Consider the following 21,300-nt stretch of genomic DNA (forward strand, 5'->3'; position numbering starts at 1 on the left):
TTAATAACTTAACCTCACTATCGATAATTGAGACCCTGTATCAATTGTATCTTTGATCCTTCGATTTCCAATAAAAATTGGTAAAAATATAATCTCATTGTCACATTCCATGGAGGTTATTACTTGTATCATTCTTCCAAATCTATACCTGTAAATGCGCCCCTTCCATTTACAGCTTATTTTAGTTTAAATTCTGGTTGGGTTGACCATAATATGTCATCCCATTTATTTGTGTGGTACCATTGTTGTCACTACCAATTGAGTTTGTGGAGCTAGTTGAGATACCATCGGTATCTGTTGATGGTATTGTTGGGGAAAATTTGGCTGAAATTGGGAATTATACTGATTCTGATAACCACCTGAAATTTTTTCCGCGCCAATTTCACCTAAAGTTTCTTGGTCCTCGTCCGTTTCTAGACCTATAAGTATTTCCAAGGCCAAAATTTCCTCTATTATTACCATTGTTATAGTAATTATTCGTATTATTTTCATTTCGAAAGTGATTATTGTCATAATTCCTATTATTTCCTCTAAATCTCTGATTTCTAAAATTTCTCCATCTAAATCTTCCTCCTCTATTTCACCTCTGTTCTCTATTTGACCCTGATTCTGACTATTGTTCGACTCCTGACCTTGATCCTTATTTTGGTGCTGATGAGATGCATTTGCTAACGATACTTATAATTCCTCTATTTTCTTCTCTAATTGTGAAATTTGAAATACACTAATTGGCTCTTTCATAATTTCTTTTTCTTCATTCGTTTCAACTTCTTTCTTTACTAATAATTTCTCTATTTCAACATCACTATCCTCACTCTCAACTTGTTATTTCATTCTCTTTAACAAATCTTTCAGTGTTACTTTCATATCCCTGCTTTCCTTCCTTTGTCTTCTTTCTATTTTACACTTATTCTTTTCTACTTTCTGTAATTCATCCAAAAATTTGTCTAATGTTACAAACGTCTTCGTTCCTACTTTCTCCTTGAAATATGGTAACAGTCCCGCTGTTATCAATCCTATCTTCCTCTTATCTTCCATTTTTCTTTTATTCTATCTGCTAAATTCAAAATATCATAAGCAAAATTTATCACTGGCTCCTCCTCCTTCTGCAACCTATATCTAATCCTGTCTTTTAAATCTAGATTGAAATTTGAATTTGAAAATTCTTCAGTCAAATCATTCTGCAAATCCTTATACGAAATATCTGCTACATTTTACCGTTTCAAAAAAGACTTCACCCATTCTCTACTTACACTTTTGAAAACTAGTGAGTAGTGTCTTTCTCTTCTCTTTTTCATAACCTGCTATCTCACATGCGTCATCAAACTCGTCAAAGAACGCCACTATACCCTGATCTTTCGTTAAATCAAATTTTGGTAACCTCATATCTGCAAAAACTGCTACTCTTCTATCCGATTTTGCCATATTCCTACTCTCTAATTCTACTTTCAGTTCTTTCTGAAATTCTACTTTTTGTTCCTTAGTCCTTTTTATTTGTTCTAGTCCTCTCTCTTCCTGTACTTTTTCCTGTTCCTATGTATTCCTGTTTTCCTTCTCTAATTTCAAAATTTTCCTCCTCAAACACACTTGAAAAATCAAACCTATTGGCTAATACTGGACTACCTAGAAAAATTTTAACCGGACCTGTTCTAAAATTAGGTGTCCCAAGTTCTGACTTGTTGATAATTGATCTACTACACTTTGCTAATTTCTATTCGATTGCTTCTTGCGCACCCGCGGTAGTGTAAGTATACGAACTAACTTATCATCACATAAATCTACACCTTTTAATGCTTCTGGTGCTCTAGTTATAACTCTCTTTTCCGTCATCAATTTATACTTATAATAAAAATATCAACGCAAACCTTGTATTAATCTAAACATTTCATATAAACACATACATGAACACGTTGTATTTATGTAAGCAAACAAATGTACTTTTACAAACAATTTTTCGGATTTTCGAGGGTTTACCAGCTTACTCCTGCCATATTAAATGACCACATGATCAAATATTTTTAATAAATGGAAAAATTATTTATTCCTTGAATTTAAAATTATCTTCTGGAAACATTTTACCATACCCTAATGGTTTCATAATACGTCTTTTGTTTTTCTGAGAATCGAACTGAAAGCATCTCCAGCATGCCAACCGGGTTGCTTTGTCTTAAATTGAATACCGAATAAACCATGTAGAGCACTCAGAGCTCCCCAGAGGGTTTCAGTTAGCATTAACTAACTTTAATTCAATGATACATCTAAAGCATAATATTGCAAGAGGAAATGCGGATGATCCACCAGTTGTTGCATTGATTAAGGGCCAACCAGAGCCCAATCAGAAATTATAAAGAAAACGTTGAGTTTAACCATGTGTACTTAAATAATAATTCATTAAGTTGATGTGTTATATGTTGTTGTGTAATGCGAACTCAATATGAAATTATCTTGTGTGTAAATCGTGTACAAGAATCGTGTTAGTACAGTATTTGGTTGACACGTACCTTGGTTGTTTAGTGGGAGATGTTCAGCCCAAGCACTGGAGATCCGCACTTACAGAGACAGTAGATGGTGGTATCCCTTATTATCGCTGATTCAGGTAGTACTATAATTTCTAATTCCTACGTGTAACGGCCTTATCTCCTACGTGTAACGGCCTTCTCTCTCTAAGTCTCGCTATAATTCTCCTCTCTCAATGAATAAAATTAAGTTTCTATACGACCAAAACTGCTGACTTTCTAGAGATACGGTTTCAGCACTCGGGCCAATTTTCACCCACGTGTGTCCTAGATCATGAAAGATCTTAATCAAGCAAATTCTCCTAACCTCGATTCAAACATGATGATATGAAATAATGTCACTTTCCTGATATCCGCATTGTCCGGCGAAAGTGTGTATGTTAACAAATTCGTTACATAACATTGCAAGGATTTTTGTTTTTAGTACAGTATGCATAGAATCTAAAGTATACAAATAACGTTATATTAGCACATATCTTATGAATGAAAATAAGACTGAAGTTAGATTCTAAGAATTAACAATAATTTTAAACTATAACAATTTAATTATAAGATATTTATCGTCTTGACAAAAAAGATGTATATATATATATATATATATATATATATATATATATATATATATATATAATCGATAAATACGTATTTTTATCCCTTTAAAAGTACGTCGTACGTTGTCAATCTGATACAGTTAATAGTTTCTTTATTCTGCTAGAATAGATTATTTATTTATTGAGATACAAGGGGATATCGAAAAATTTAAATGGGAATTTCCATTGAAGTAGAGTTTCATATTCAAATACAATAATAAATGTAAAGCACTGGTATAAAATGTTGCTTAATATATTTCTTCAAGCATTTTTAATACTTTGACACATCAAGGACAGAAATACGTTCGAATTCTCTCGAGAAAAGCAGGATTTCTTTAAAATTCACGTCACAAATATTATCTCTGTCTACGCCTGCCTTTGCCGAACATAGATACTGTGCAAACCTGCATGTGTATACGATACTCAGACAACAAATCTCTGTATAATTAAGGAAGAAGGACTTCTGAAAACTGATCCCCAGCAATATCGATTACTACGTAGCTTAAATAAAAGGCAAAAATATGAATAGTACTAAAGCAAGTTCATTGGGTTCCTTACGCACACCAGGAACCTCTCATAATGAGAGGAAATGAAATGACGTGATCTAAACTAAGGGACGAAGAAATAAACCGTTACCGCTGGTTTAGTGGAGCTGAGCCCTTACAGCTTAGCCTTTAGTGCACGTGGATCCGGGTTCGATTCTCGATAGAAGAGCACAAAACTAATTTATTCATTATTTACTTTTTGTAATCATTCGTTTACTTTAGCTTAAAGGGCATAATCATGGGGCATTAAAATATTTTAATTTCAATTTTTACGAAGATGTAAGGGAGTTACCTACCTGTGTGTAGAGTTTGTTCGAAGACAATCCCAAATACATGTCATTAGTTGATTATCAGTCTTATTTATTTCGAATCTCTGTAGCGGGCACGGTGGCTCAGTAGTAGAGCATTCACCTCGGGTGCGTGAAATCCCAGCTCTCGCCAAGTGAGTTTTATGGTAAACGAACATCAAATACATAAATTTTCTCGAAATTATCTCATCCCATTCACTTTCTCCATTCCACCATTTTATTCATTCTCGTCACAATCATCTCTTTCACCCTAGAAAATAGTCGTGGGACATAAAAATGGGATTTTCTATAATTTCATTTTCCCAAATCTCGAATGTACAATAATGTCCAAAATTATTGTCGCATGTATATAAATATGTGTTTGTAGGAATATAATTTGATAACGACTTCGCCCGGTATTTCTTATAATGTTAGTTGTGTATAATCAGCAAAGACATGTATGTGGTAAATTTCATGTCAAAAGAGCAATTTCATGTCAAACTTTCTTATTCATTTAGCAACATTTTGTTTTACTCATTCTAATTTTCGTATATATTTTTTTCCTATGAAATTTACCACAAATATACATTTCCTGATTATACACAAAGCATCAGTATTAAAAGTACCCTTGAAAACCATTATCAAATTATATTCTTACAAGAAGACAGTTACAGATATGCGACAACATTTTGGACATGGGTGTACACAAGTATTAATAGGTATTTAAGGAAAATCTATTTTTGTTTGATTTGTGAATTAGTTCGATTTCACGAGGATTTTCGATATAAAATTTACATATATTTCTAACTTCTATATATGTGTGCAATGTAAAAGTGAAATAGTGTATTTGTCCTCTATATATAATTTATACACAATGTAAACTGATAGATACTAATGCAATTGTAGTCTTTGTGATTTTTATTACATTTCATGTGATAAGAGTTTAAATTGGAAGTCAACATAAATTAGCTGTGAAGTGCAAAATTAATTTGTTAACAAATCATTTGTAATAAATTTGATTCGACATCTTTACAGTATGCATTTGGAATAATTGAATATTGCATAAAGTGAGGTGGTTCAATAACTAATATAATACCATAACTTACGCCTATCTCAGTCTTTATCAACATGTCATCGCTCACATTCTTTTGCAAATACTCACAACTTGCGGAAAAGACCACCAGTAGACGTCAATAAACAACTTATTAAAGCTAAATATATGAGTAATGGCCACTTAAAGTGTGAGTAATACTCCCGGAAGTACGTTTTTTAAGCGCGCTACCCTAGCCAGCTGTTTTAATTTGGTCACGAAATTTATATCATGGGGGTCAAGGTGGAACAAAACGAGCCCTGTGGGGTTTCTAACCCCACCCTACTACTACTACTACTTATCTGCACAAAAGTAAGAATGAATTTTTAATTATTATTTTCATCTTATTTTAATGAAAAAGTGTGAATTTAAAAAAATTAAAAAACTTTCCTTTGGCCTGGTTTGAACCCACGCAAAAAAGTAATTTCCATTACCAGCCTGTACCGCTAGCACGCTCAGCCACGAGGACCGATAGCAGCAAGTGTTTGATTTCTGCTATACGTATGCTTTGTGGCAAGAAACGGAGGACGGCATTTAGTATCTCCCCTAACTCGTTTCATGGTTGCAGAACCGAATACCTTGATTTTGTCTAAATTGTGATAAAGGTAAAAGTACAAGGGCCCTGGGGGGCTTCTAACTCCCTTCGCTAGCTGGCCCTAGCTCAGCTATATTTTGTAAAGTAACACACTAAATCTTATATGTTCAAGATTGAAGGAGATATTAAATATCAGCCGAAACGAATAACGCCAATCAAACAGAACCGTGTATTAAGTTCATACTTTCGGGAGTTTTACTCTCCGGAGCTAGTTCTGTTTAATTAAACACACTCGTTTAATGTTCAGATCCTGGCAACACTGGTCGAGCTGGGAACTATTGGTACTAAAAAAAGGTGGAGGTCTACATTACACAAGATTTATAGAATTGTTAAAGAAGTAGAAGTGTGATGGTTACGGCGAGTGCCTCTTGCGTGGTGGTACTTTGTGAGAAAGAGAGTTGAGTGGGATCTCCTCTACACCTACGCTACATTTACACTTTCTTTTACATTTACACGTACGTACATCCCTTTCTTTTCTCTACTCTTTGTTCTTTTTTTCATATTACACTTCCCACTTTCCTCTAACATTTTGCCCTGTTCAACTTGGCTTTCAGCCCTCTTTCACTGTCTAAACTTCTTTCCCGATTTTGACCTTTTCCTGACTTTGACCTTTTTCCCGATTGTGTCCTTTCTTCTCAATTGTGTCCTGTATTTTATTCAATTTTGTTTGTGAATCATAAAGCCTCCGTGTGAGGTATACTTGACAATTTCATGTTTGTAGCACACATGACTAGCGCGCTGGTGTTCCGACCTATTTGACCGGTAATGGTCTACGACAATACAAGACAAGACAAGAATTGTTAGCAAAAATGGCGGATGTATGTGTGATTTGTGTTGAACATCGTGTATCGCTTGAAAATGATAATACATTTATTTCAAGTGTAGTGAATGCAATCAGTGGTGCATAGTTTTACATACAGTGGATTAATATTATAACTGATAATAAAAGCACTTCAAGTGCATGTTTTTTAGTACTAAAATAAAACAAATAGGATTAGGTAGGATTAACATAACATCTGACACTGTCACAAAGAACAACGTTCTTCATTAGAAAAATGAAGATGAAACAGTTATTTAAAGTGCAGTGAATCCATTCAGTGATGCATAGTTTGGCATACGGCGGACCAATATTATAACTGATAATAAAAGCAACTCAAGTGCATTATTTTTAGAATTAAGCTAAAACAAATAGGTTTAGGTGTTGAGTTCGTTAGGTGATACTCCGATCGAACTATCTGTGTTTTGCTTTACATTTACAATAATATAATTACATCTTAGATTTAAGCCATAGTTTTTAAGTCATTTGCATGAAATTGATATATATATGTTTGCATGTAGATAGATAAGTTTTATCATAGTAGTGGAAAGATGGATGAGGAAAATGATTTGCCTTCAATAGACGATTCCGATCCGCAAACTTCGTCAACTAATATGGCGGATTCCAGTGAGGCCAATATGTTAGAAATTGGAAATGTAGTTGTAGTCAATACAACCATAAGTACAAATTCACCGGTATTACCTCATGAGGAGAGTATATCCTCAGACAAATCTACTTTTACAAATAAAAATAAAATGCATTACAAAAATAAAAGCACAAATTTCACACAAATAGAAAAGAACAAATATAAGACTTCACATTTAGCTCCATACTACGTATTCATACAATCTCAAACGGAAGAATTGGGAAAAAAGCATATAATGTCCATTAGCCGTAGGCTATTTTTAGCAGAGATCCCAGGTATAGAAACTATAGAGGGTATAGGTAGGAATTTAATTAAAATTAAATTTCGATCTGGGGTGGAAGCGAATAATTTCTTAGATCATAATATATTACTACAATATAAGTGGGAAGCTTTTATTCCAAACAATTTGATATATACTACGGGGGTAGTAAGAGATATAGATACTGACATCACAATGGATCAGTTATTAACTGATATTCAATGTGACGTTACAGTAACTTCGGCTAGACGAATATACAGAAAAGATTCAAATGGTGACCAACAACCCACTAAAACGGTTATAATTACTTTTGACTCACAACAATTACCTGTAGATATTAAACTGTACTTCATACGTAGAAAAGTCGAAACATATATACCTTCAATTAGGCAATGCCTAAATGGTTGTTTCAAATACGGGCACCTAAAAAGAAATTGTAGATTAAATAAAACTTTATGCAAAAATTGTGGTGCTGCTCATCAGCATGAAACATGTACAAATCCTAGTAAATGTATTAATTGTGGCCAACAACATAAGGCAGATAGTAAGGACTGTCCTGAAAAACTACGACAGAGGAAGATCGTAGAATTAATGGCAGTTAATAAAATTTCTTTTAATGAAGCCAATAAGCTAGTTAATAAAATCCAAGATAAGCCTAATGCAATAGAAACATATTTCCAGGGAGGACTTTCCAATAATACGGAAACAAAAGATTATCATATATCTATGACACCAGGCACAAATTATACTTATGCTAGTAGGTTATATGATACTTTTACTACTCCAGGTTCAAGCAATAATATAAATATTATAGAGTCACCCCCAGAAAAGAAAAGACGAAATGTTACTGACTCACCAAAACTAAATTCCTTTTCTTCTCGGAATCAATTTCACAATGGTAAGGATTCTAGAATTCAACAAACTAAAAATAGTTGTTCACAAGTAGAGGCTTTGAATCAAAATGATACAAAAACATTCAGTATAAATGATGAAAATCGATCAATTAAGAGGAAAAACAATAGATATTTGACAAACACAAATCAGGATACATTTTCAAAAACTCCTAATATTAAGGACAATCAGAAAATGAATTTCGAAACTAGTAGGGCTATTACTTCAACTTCTTTTAGAAATACAACAAAAACAGGTAATTTTGATAATGTAGTCAATACTAATATTAATAAGAAATATAAAGAAGCAATTAGAAAATGTCTATCAAATTTCTTTGGTGGTCCCCTAGCAAATAAGTTTGATACACATCTAGAAAACCTATTAACATCAATATACTCATCTCTTCAATTGACTTAAAATGGAATATAGTAAATTTAGCAGATTTACAATAATCCAGTGGAATTGTCAAAGTGCAAGGGGCAAAATTCATCATTTACATCACTTAATTCAAACTTTTCAACCTGACATACTTTTACTTCAGGAAACTTGGTGCAATCCCAAATTCCATCTTCAAATTAAACATTACACGGTTATCAACCAATATAGATCAGACAATTATGGAGGCATTGCTATTTGCATAAAAAATAATTACTCATATACCACATTCACCTTACCAAATATTACTAATTTCCCTAACATACAAATTCTAGGTGTTACAGTAAATAATATAAAATTCCTAAATATATATATTCCTCCTAAGACTCATGTAAGTGATAATTTTTGGGATTATTTATTAAATAATAAATTAAGTATAGATTATATAGGGGGCGACCTGAACATTCATCACAAAATATGGGGTTCAAATCGAACCGATAAAGCGGGAAAATCATTCTTATCAAAATTAGTGGAATCTCAGTATCTCTATTTAAATAATGGAGCTCCTACCAGAATTTCTTCCACAGACTTAAATGTCCCAGATTTAACGTTATCAAAACTTAATTATTATATTGATACAGAATGGTGGACATACTTCACACCATGTGATAGTGATCATCTACCCATTATATTCACAACTCATTTTTTTCAAACTGAAGACATCAATAATTATGAACAAAAAATAGGATTTAAGTCGAAACTACAAAAAATTCACTCAAAAATAAATTGGACTGAATATCATCGTATTCTGGATGGGAAAATTTCCAATTCATCATCTGAATATTTAGGTCAACATCCTTCACAAATATTTAAATTCATTAAATCAACTGTTTCTATCATTAAGAAAAACACAGCAATCACCCCTGCTCCTTCATATAAACAAAAAGAAAAAAATAAACATAAACCTATATGGTGGAATCAAATTTGCCAACAAAATATAAATATGGTACAAAAAGCTTATCATACTTTCATTAATAATAAAAGTAGAGATAATTTTCTACATTATTGTGCACAAAAAGCTAAATCCAAAAAAATAATACAAAGTATAAGAAGACAAAGTTGGCAAAATTTTTGTAACCAACTTTCTGATAGGTCTTCGTTGCATCATATCTGGAATTTCTGGAGAAAATATACAAAAAATATGTCAAATACGAATACTCCTCTATACCTAAGTCAATTAAATTGGATAGATGATTTCCATCAAAACCTATCACCACCTTTTGTTAACAATTCAAGGCTTTTATTACAGAAACAATTACTATGTAACAAAAATCCTGTTTTAGATAAAAACTTTACAATAAGAGAATTAGAACTTGTACTCAAAAATATCACAAAAAATACTTCACCTGGGTTAGATGGTCTTACATACCCTCACTTTAAAAATTTAACAGAAAAAGGTCTCAAATTATTATTAGAATATTATAACAATATTTGGAATACCAGCGTCATACCTCTAGAATGGAAAAAAGTATTAATTATCCCGATTCCAAAGGCAAAACAATCAATTGGTAAAGTAGATAATTATCGTCCAATTTCACTCCTCTCTTGTGCATATAAGATTTTCGAGGGACTTATACTTAATCGCATGAATTGGTATTTAGAATATAATCAAATTCTGCATAATAATATAACAGGGTTTCGCAAAAATACTTCAACCTATGATGCATTGGCCCCAGTAATTTTAGACATTCATCAGGCATTTTATTCCAGAAACTATCTTCTAGCAGTTAGCATAGATTTACAGAAAGCTTATGATTCTGTAATTTTAGATATACTTATTAATAAGCTATATGAGTTAAATATACCGAGTAAAATTATAAGGATAATACATAATACTTTAATTGACAGAAAAATATATATCAAAATTGGTAATACTTATAATGAGGCACGTACTACATCGATAGGGCTACTACAAGGTAGTAAATTAAGTCCTATACTTTTCAATATATACATTAATGATCTAATTAAATTAAACAAGGGAGCAATACAACTAGTATCATTTGCGGATGACATCCTAATCACAACAACGACTTCAAACCTGGAAATTGGTAAAGAAAGAATAGAAAACTTTCTTAATTCATTAATTTCTTGGACACAGCTTAATGGTTTTGAAGTAAATTGGGAAAAATCCAAATTCATAATTTTTACTAGACGAAAATTGGTATCGACAATAACAATTAATATTGAAAATCACAAATTATCGAACGAATCTTATATTAAATATTTAGGATTATTTTTAGATAAAAAATTAAATTGGAACCAACATTTAAGATATCGTACACAGCAAGCAGAGAAATTTACAAAATTATTTCAATGTATAACAGCTAAGAAATATGGTATCAATCCTTTCAGTTTATCAAATGTTTTAAAACATACAGTAATGGCTAAGTTTACTTATGGAGGAATATTTTATTCTAATAATCTCAAACAATTCTATAATCGAGTAGAAAATATACTTTATGATCTACAAAAAATAATTTTTTCACAACCAAGATTTTGCCCTAAACAAGCACTTTTAGCAGAAACCAATACAATTCCATTAACAATATTAGTACAACGAGTGGCAGAAAGGTTTATTTTAACAAGATTTGGTCGATCCTCTTCATTAATAATTAATAAGTTACAACTAATAGAAGAGTTATTTAATAGGAATAAAAAGATACCATACATCAATAATAGACCATGGATTTATATAGCATATAATGGACTTAAATACATACAACCATTTATCCATAAGGTACCCCTTCTTCCTTGCTTCACATGGCAATATACTATCAATTTAGTAAACATAAATGTCACGATTCCGAATTTTATAAAAATTGAAAATTCGGAATTACGTAATAAAGTATATAAAAATATTTGGGAAGAAGAAATTCAAAAATTACGCACCGACACTGTTTTAATTTATACAGATGCATCAAAATATCTAGATTCTTCAGTGGGCGCTGCAATATTCATATCATCCAATAATCTTACTCTTAAATATAAATTACCATCATCATTATCAATTTTTGAAGCAGAAGCTTTTGCTATTCGTCAGGCATTATTATATATTTTAAAACATAAAATATATATATCATGTATATGTACTGATTCACTTAGTGTCCTTCAAACACTGCAAAATACATACTGGAATGCAAAAGTTACTTGGACAATTTTAAATATAAAACATCTTTACAAAACACTTCAAAACAAGAATTACACTGTACAATTTTACTTTATGCCTTCCCACATTGGTCTAAAATATGGAGATCTTATTGACAGTGCAGCTAAGTCTGCAACTAGAATTGGAAAACCATATTATATAAAAATTCCTTATAGAAGTTACCTTTATATTATAGATACACATTTTACAACATTAGTAAAACAATGGCAACAAAATAATAAATTATTACCTGGAAATACTTATTGGGAAACCATCGAACATCATTCTCATAAACCCAGGGAATTTATAAAACATTGGGCAAGAAAGGAAATCATTGCATATTATAGAATACTTTTAGGTACAGCACTCACTCCAATTAAATTATTCCAAATTAGAAAAAAGGAGACTTATCACTGTTGGTGTGATAAGGGTATAGGTACCCTAGATCATTTATTATTCGAATGTACTTACTTACAAAATCAAAGATCTACATTTATTCAAAAATTAAATTATCATATCGGAATGGGACCATATAATTACAAATATATTATAGCAACATATAATTGGAAAGCAATTCGAAGCATGATACAATTTATTCTCCTTAATGGTATAAATATTTAAAAAAAAAAAAAATGGAAAACAATAAATTAGTTAAATATAAGAAGGAATATTTAAAAAAAAAAAAATCTTGAAAAAATCAAAATAAATATATACATATATATATAAACACAAAAAAAGGTATAGAACAAGTTTGAAAAAAAAAAAAAAAAAAATTGCTTGAAATATTCCTTCCATTGAAGAAGATAATAACTTAAGTCGAAATGTTCAATAGAGATCACCTAACGAATTTAGCATTTGGAGCCTACTGAGACTACATTTAAGTCGGAGGCGAGGAAAAAACACTGTTAATAGTGATGAAGAAAGAAAGAAAGAATTGTTAGAATTGAAGCTCATATAGAATCTTTTCAGTGTCTACTTTCACAGAAAGTTCGTTGATACAGTACTATACTTGCAATGTCATACCCGGTAAGATTACAAATGCTTTCATATTTTTTCAAATATTCCAGTACTATTTATCGCCAAAATATTGGATTTGTACAAATGATTTCGGTACGAAAACGAGGTACAAAGGTATTAATTGGTTGAAACTGTTTAAATTATCTTAGGTGTATTAGGAAGTATTTAAAATTACAGGTCCTTGACTGTCATAAAATTCTGGTGGTTTATTTTCTTTATCGGTTGTTGTTCTTAACTACACATATCTCCAACAACACAGTATTCTATTTATGTTTCAAATTCTCTTCAGTTTCTTTAGTGAAATCGGAACAGCTACTTCTGGATTAAGTGCCGTATCGCCGGACCAATTTTAGAAAATTTACCGGGTCAGTTGGAGAATTTATTTAAGTTTGAGAAAGTATGAGTACAAGGGAGGTAAGGGAAGTTATGAAAATGGTTGTGTTTGTTGATTATTTGTGATGTTAGCCTCGCTGTATGTGGAGGCAGATGGATTATTTCCCGGAGAGGTACACTTGTTTTACTATACGGATCCAGAAATTCTAAAATGTACAGAAAAAAATTGGCAAGTCTTTAATTTGCCCATTTCATGTCGAGAACAGAACCCAACCAACCCCTGCCGGGCTTCTAACCCGTTCCTATTGTTACTCTTACTCCTGTTTCTACTACTACTAATATATATACTATGAATCCGTATTAATGTAATACTGTATGCCTAATGTAACTTAATGTAATTCCACAAAATATAACCGAATGCAATACACTTTTGTGCTTTTTTTCAGTTTTCAAAGTGGTCCGGCGTTACGGCACAAATGCTCTACTTCTCATCTCCCGTGCACGAGGATACTTCTTACTGTTGCACTACCTACATCCAGGTCTAACAGTTCCAGGAAGTGACTGAAGCTATAAGAACCTATTAAAGTCATGTTTGAGTCAAAGTAAAGACTTGCCCATAAATGATTCTATATCATGTACAAGTGGTAATAGACACACAACAACCCCAGATCATGTTGTATTCACACTTCAACATGGAGTGAGAATACAGCGTAATCTGCGAATCCTATGTGTTCTATTACCACTTGTACACCAAGTAGAATCATTTTTCTACGTAGTGCAACAGCAAGAAGTATCCACGTGCACGGGACATGCGATATGTGTTTTAAAATCCCGGCACACATGATCATACACTAAGTACAAGGGCACATTATTAATCGTCCCATACGATATAAAAACAGATATTCGTAGAAAAACACCTTAAGTACAAGGGTAAATTTCAAGAATGCAATAACAATAAGAGAGGGAGTACCAAGCGGAAACGCTCACACATTAAGTGCAACGGCAATATTCAATCAAGAAATATAAACCACTCAAAGTTAATGCCTAGAATGACCTACTCAGAAGCATACAAGTGCTTACTTGGCAAGTGATATGGGCCGCGGTGGCTCAGTGGTAGAGCGTTCACCTCTGGTGCTTGGGGTCCCGGGTTCAAACCCTGCTCCCGCCAAGTGAACTTTGTGGTGGACAAACACAGTGTGCGTGGGTTTTCTCGGGGTTCTCCCGTTTCCTCCCACTTTTTTCATTCCACCATTCCATTCATCTCTCATTATCACCGTCTCCTTTAGCCTAACCGGCATATCCGTGGGACGTAAAACTCAAAATTTCATTTCATTTCATTTGGCAAGTGATGATTTGTAATATAATATTGAACACTATCCACAGCAAAGGATCACTCATTAACTACCATAGAAAACCTCAAAGCACCACAATACAAACACAGATAAAAATCGCACGTTTTAAGACTTCACTTATAACGAGCACACAGTCCATTTCCTTTCCTTACAAGAAACCGTGTCCCTACAACATTTCGAACACAAGTAAGCTCATAAAAGCACACCATGCTCTAGAGATGCAAAAAAGCCGGCTTTTTTGAATCGATGGTTTTTTTCACATAAAAAGCCGGCTTTTTGGGGAAAAAAACGAGAATTTTGGAAATTTTGGCTTTTTTCAACTTCATGATTTTTCTATCTAAATAGCTTTCTTATAGTATATTCTATAGTTAGATAAGAATTCCATGACCTGAATGTGATATTTCGCTCTGAAATTCACCATCAAGATGGATGGAGCACATGTTTTACGAATTAAAGCTAACATGAAGAATGTAGTATTTGAGGGTAATTTTAGAGGCTATTTAACTTTATTTTAACTTTTGAGTTATCGACATCTTTTTTCTTCTCTAGTTTGTCATCCGTGTTTCATTTCTAAGAGCTTTTAGTACTCTACCTTCTAGCGCAAAAGTTAAACTTGCCCGTTTTTCTATTTATCGGTCAAAGCGTACGTTTTTCAATATATCCGTCAAACCGTACTTCCACATTTATGTTATACTGTAGCTGTGAAGTGATTTAGCAATAATTTTCCGGACACAACCTTGAATACCACTTTATACAAATAATCAGTAGCGGATTTAGAAAAGTACTTTAGGAGGGGTTTTTCTGATTGTTTCGTTTCCTAAAAAGTCCTAATTTTATTTGGGAGGTGCTTGAAGTTTATGAGTACAGGCATAACTAATATTTCGTTTCGTTTATATGTTTAGCAATAATCTTCCGGATACAACTTTAAAAATCATTTTATACTGAGAATCAGTGGCGGATTTAGAAACGTATTTTGGGAAGGGTTTTTCTTACTAATGTTTAGTTTTTTTAAACATTCGTAATTTTTATTTGACGGAAGCTTAAAGTTTATGAGTAAAGGCATAAATAATAGATATTTCGTTTGTTCCAGACATTCCGTAACTTTGGGGAAAGGGCTTCAGTCCGAAAGACCGCCCCCCTAACCTTCGCAAAATCGTCACTGCTGGTAATTAGTAATAATAACGATTTAAAAACAATAAGAAAGGAAGTCGCCCAATTCACAGTATACGCACTATTTCTACATTCACAGATGGAATGAAGAAAAGCTTTGTCAGAATGGTCGAGTGCTGGTTGAATCCCGGACTTCCCGATAGAAGCGCAAAAGCTAATCACTCAGTCATGTTTGTTGTGCAGTTGTATTTAGCTTAACTTAAATATATTCCGTAGTCCTTTTTTTTGGGGGGGGGGGAGTTCCGTAATGATATGTTGAATCCCTCTTGTTAAAAATTCAGAAAACTTGAGGATTGGGTAAACTGTGATGGTGGTTCTATAAAACTTAACTGTAGAATTTCAAGAATATACAGAACCAAAAGCTCTAGATGTGCAGCCTTTAAGTGTATCATATAAATCTAAGTATTTCTCTGATGTTTTATTTTAATTTTATTTTGTTTCAAAAAGAGGGTATGGAATATTTTGAAGTAAAAATACTACATACTATTTTGCTAGTTATTTGTGTATTCTTTTAAAAGAAGTGTTTACTTTTAGGGTTGGCTGGTTTACACCAACTTTTTTTTTAATAACTGGTTTAAACCACAAAAATAAAAAGAATGAAAAATGCGAATCGTGTGAACTTCATGGTGACGTTTCCAAATATCAAACCACCTGCAATAGTTTTATTTCCCTTTCACCTTTTAATCAAGGTGTCCCATGTTTAATTCTCTGTCGAACCACAAACCTTCTTTCATGCGTAACCCAAGTAGCGGTTCGGATGTCAGTTTAAGCGAAAGTCTTCTCCTTGATAACCTCGTATTTGGTAAGGATGTTAAGCCTAAATATGCGAAACAAACCAAATTGTATATTTCTGCATGCCTAAATGCGTGTTGTTTTATAAAGAAGACAAGATTGCTTAAATATATTGATAGAAATTGGCAAAATTTACCAATTGCCTACGAAGCTTCTAACATTAGCTTGGATTGGACTTTCAATGGTACCTACGTACTAAATTTGTAATTTAATACCTTAGTTTTAGCGTACTGATTATGGTACGTTGACCTTTAAATTTTACATGCAAAGCAATAACAGGATTTTTCCGTTATTGTCTTACATTTCAAGTAATGACGGGATTTTCCCAATGGCTAGGGCGGGAGATTCTCAATTTAAGAAATTTACTGACCGGACTTCTTTAAGCTTATGGGAGTTCTTCCGGCATAACCCCGCTGTTGCATAATAACACCAAGGCAAAACAAACTTATTTCTGTGAATATGTAATATAAATACAAGGAGCAAAAAATCTAAATCAAAAAAGCCTGGTTTAAACATCTCCCAAAAAACGGGTTTCTGGCATTTTCAAAAACAACCACGGCTCTTGCCAACTCTGCTTACTTTTGTATATAGGAGGTTAAAAAATTCTTATTATATACATTGGTTAATCCTGTGGAATTTATAATGTAAATATGTTCAAGAAAAATTGTTTGAAATATCTTTTCGAAATTCATAGTTTATTTTCGATGTTTTATATTATTATCAGCATCAACCACTAATTAAATGATTTTTTGTGTTATAGAGAAGCGATACAAAGTCTGTTTTATCAATTTAAAGCAGTATTTTGAAAAAAGCCCAAAATTTCCCAAGCAAAAAAGCGAAGCAGAAAAAACCGAGTTTTTTTCCAAAAAAGCCGGTTTTTTTCCGAGCCCTTGCATCTCTACCATGCTCCTCCAAAAAATGTATAGTACCTTTTTTATTGCGTTTATCGTTATTTCCACAACACCATACTCACATATGCTGAATTCCTCACACGCCTACATGTCCTTAACCACTACAGCCGCAATCTTCTCTCTCTGCCTCCTTCCTGAGTACCCAATTTGCACAGACGCAGTTCCATGTTTCAGTGACGTGGCATAGAGCATTTGAAAAGCGCTACTCGTCAAAATAAACAAACTTCAAAACACAACAAGAGCGGAATACAGGCACGTCTTCTTGTCTTGTACAATGACTCATTAACTAATGAGAACTCAGTCTATTTTAACATCCTAGATACTCAATGAATAATTCCTAAAAGTATGGCGTTTCTAATCCATCCCTTACTATAAACAAAAGATGTAACACATAATATCTCGTGATACACAAGCATATAGTAAAAGAATGGTGTCTTACTTGTTCTCGTGATTGTCGAAATTTGAACTTCACAGTAGAGATTAAGAATATGGCAAAATGCATATAACAGTTAAGTTCACATTTTTTGATGGAAGTACTATCGTAATGTCTTCGTTTTTTTTTAATTCATGTGCACATACCCCAATTGGCACAGGCAAGGTTTAAGGGCACTATTAAATAATAATTATTCGACGATTCGTTCACTAACGTCTTGTAGACTCGATTCTTTGGTGTCTTCTCAGAAAGAAGGTACAGATTTATAATATACTTCGAATTTATATGCAATTAAAACAAATGTCAAAAACACGCATCAATGTGTGCTAGGTGGTCAGAACAAGTTAGCTTTCCATATGTTTTGGTTTAGGAGGTCAGAGGTCCAATGGTAGTTAGAGGATACTACTGGTCCTGTCTGTGCTGAGTGAATATGTGGAACAATAACAATATTGAGTACTGGGAAAATTTTAGGTAAGTATGACCCTTTTTTGTGAACGCCATGCTCACTTTGTGCTTAATGGAAGAAAGAAATCAAGTGGAAATCTTCACGTAATACATAAATCACATATATTGTATTTAATCCATAAGTTTCATAGAAAGGGTCCAGACGAAACCTACCCTAAATGAACTAATGTATTAATATTGTCGCTATCTGAAATATTCATGTTATTTCCCCCCACAGTATTGTTTTAAGTTATACATTTTCCCCACTGTCAAGTGGATGTTTAATTCTAATTGTTTTCCAATTGTGACTCTTTAACGTTACTTTTCACATTTTATTACCTTGTACCCTTTAAAATTATAATCCCGTGCGTGATTTTTTTTTTTTTTTTTTTTTTTTTTATCCTTTAAAATTGTCTGTTTGACAACGACTCATTCGAAGTAATGGGAGGGGAAATAATGAGACTGCCGAACACCGTTCACATTTTGCTGCTTCAAATACTCAGCTCCATTTTCGTTACTTAACGTAATGGTACTTTTGCAACAAAGTAATAACTTAGCAAATGCAGAAAATAATCGTTGCAGTTAAAGAAAATACACACGGTTGTCGAAAGTATTTTTTTTTTCTTTAAATAGTTGTTGACCGATTCCACTTTAAATCGTCCAGGCAAACCACAATTGGTCCCCATCATAGTCTCAGATTTCATTTTATATATATATATATATATATATATATATATATATATGGCATCTACATGCAATATTATTAGACACATATTTTTTTCTTTTTGCTGAAAAAAACTTTTTCCTTAGATATATAGCCTTTCAAAATAGCTGCCCTCCTCTCGGATTGATCGGAAAACTGAAAAATGTGTCAAATTAAAAGTTCTGTTGTAGAGAAACGTTGCAAACTATCAATAACGCACGAGATAAAACCTTTTAATGAAGCACATGTAAGTTTTCGAAAACTGGTGATGTGGGGAAAATTGTGCTTCATGTGATGTTTACAGTCATTAATAAATACCAAATATCAAATAAGAAAAAATCACATAGTGTCATTTGGAAGCAAGTAAAATTTCTACCAAGTTGGCAACACTGTCAACCAAATTGGAACGCACGTAAAAATTATCATATTGATACAAATCAACTCTCTGAACTTCATCTTCACTTTAACACAGTTTCTGATTTAACGCGAAATATATATATTTTATTTTCCATTGTCGCGAGCCGATTTTGTCCCAAGTTGGAAACCATGTAACTCGAAAACGAAGCGGAATTCGACTCATGTTTATAGGAACTTTTCTACTGGATTTGATGTCAGAATTCATCTCTCAAAATTTTCATACTCCCTTTCAGTTCGCCTTGTGTATAGAACACAAATGCTCATAGGAAATATTTACATTTCAAGTAGAAAAATCGAAGTTTCAATAATTAATTGCGAATGTTAGGGAGTGTAGCCGCATGAACGGTTAACGGATATTAAATAATTAAATACTTCTCCAATAGTTGTAAAAAAAAAAAAAAAAAAAAAAAAAAAAAAAAAAAAAAAAAATTGAGAAAATGGCGTTCAAACGTGGCGTCTTAATGAAATTTTCAGCTTTTCATTTAACGTGGGATGTAATAATCATAAACGTAAGTCCTTTATATTTTTTCAAGAGACCTCATGGAGTAGATTTCGATGCTAGAAGCAGATGGTTGATATTGCTCGTGAGGACAGAAAAAAATGTTTGAAATTAGCAAAAATTTCACCAAAATTGGCAACATTGTGAGTGAATTGCGCGACTCCTATTGGACCGATAGACGAATTTTGGCCCTTCACCAAAACATACAACTTCATACTCTTCCTGCTATTGCGATTATGTTACTAAGTACACTTGTTTCTCTACAACAGAACTTTTAATTTGACATGTTTTTCAGTTTTTCGAGCAATCCGAGAGGAGGGCAGCCATTTTGAAAGGCTGTATATCGAAGAAAAATTTTTTTCAGCAAAAACAAAACATACGGGTCTAATAGTTCTGTATGTAGTTTCTTATTTTAAAAAATAAACTAAATCTGAGACAGTCGTGTGGACCACCCTGGACGATTTGAAATGGAATCACTCTGTTACGAAGTTTTCTATCTTCGCTACAGCTAGAGGAATGGCAGAATACCTATGATAATATTCTATTACATTGAAACAATACATTGTGTAGGTGTAATTGTAATAAGGTCTTGGAATTACATAATTTTAAGCAATGTTGCAAACTTTAACAGTTTTTACTGTATCTTTAGAACGGTTTGAGATAGCAGATAGGTGTAAAGGGCATTGTAAGCTTCATATCTATTGAATACCATTTATGTAAATGGATGAGCTACTTATCTAAGCAGTTTTTCGAAGGAAAAGGCTTTGGAAAAAGTCAAATTTTCAATGCCTTGTAGTAACTTTATTCATATTCATTCGAAATTCACCATATCATGGTCATGTATTAGACATTAAAACACTTTCGATGTATATTGTCTCGTCTCTAATTTGCGAGTTACTGCTGTACAGGCCACCAAAATTGGAATGTTTATGATACTGTACAGTCCTTACTTTGCAGCACTGCATGACAAATAGGTTGTTGTATGTTTTCTTTTACGTGTAGATTTGAAATATGTAATAATTAGGAATGGGCAAAACCGGATTTATAAAAAGTGGAAACCGGTTTCTAGAGAATCCGAAAAACCAACATTTCGGTTTTCATCGAAACAACGAAACATTATTATGGTCAGAAATAGAACCAGTTTTGGAAAAACTGAACCGGTTTTTGGAGAAAGCAGAACCGGCTTTGAAGAAACCCGATAACCTGTTTTAGAGAAAACCGGTTTTTGTTCTCACCACTAGTAATAACCTGATGCAGTGCCATTTGAAAAATACAACTTTGTGTTGGGTTGGCAATACCGTTAACTTGTGGTATCATGAAGTATGCCAAACAATATCCTACTATCTATATAGATAGGCTAGTAGTATCTGATGAATACAAGGAGTAAGTTGGCAGAACTGTTACAAGATAGTT

General features: G+C 32.8%; 1 protein-coding gene across 1 annotated transcript in view; it reads left to right on the plus strand.

Moving 5' to 3' along the window:
* The first annotated feature begins 12,678 nt into the window (after positions 1-12,678).
* The window catches only part of LOC145683873 (sorcin-like), an 81,439-nt gene continuing 72,817 nt past the window's right edge, over positions 12,679-21,300 (plus strand). The window contains exon 1 of the mRNA XM_081755498.1: positions 12,679-12,842. Coding sequence (XP_081611624.1) covers positions 12,831-12,842 — 12 coding nt within the window. The 5' untranslated portion in view covers positions 12,679-12,830. The remainder of the gene's footprint in view (positions 12,843-21,300) is intronic.

Source organism: Thermobia domestica, chromosome 4 (assembly GCF_964235325.1).
Source record: "Thermobia domestica chromosome 4, izTheDome1.hap1.1, whole genome shotgun sequence".
NCBI lineage: Eukaryota > Metazoa > Arthropoda > Insecta > Zygentoma > Lepismatidae > Thermobia > Thermobia domestica.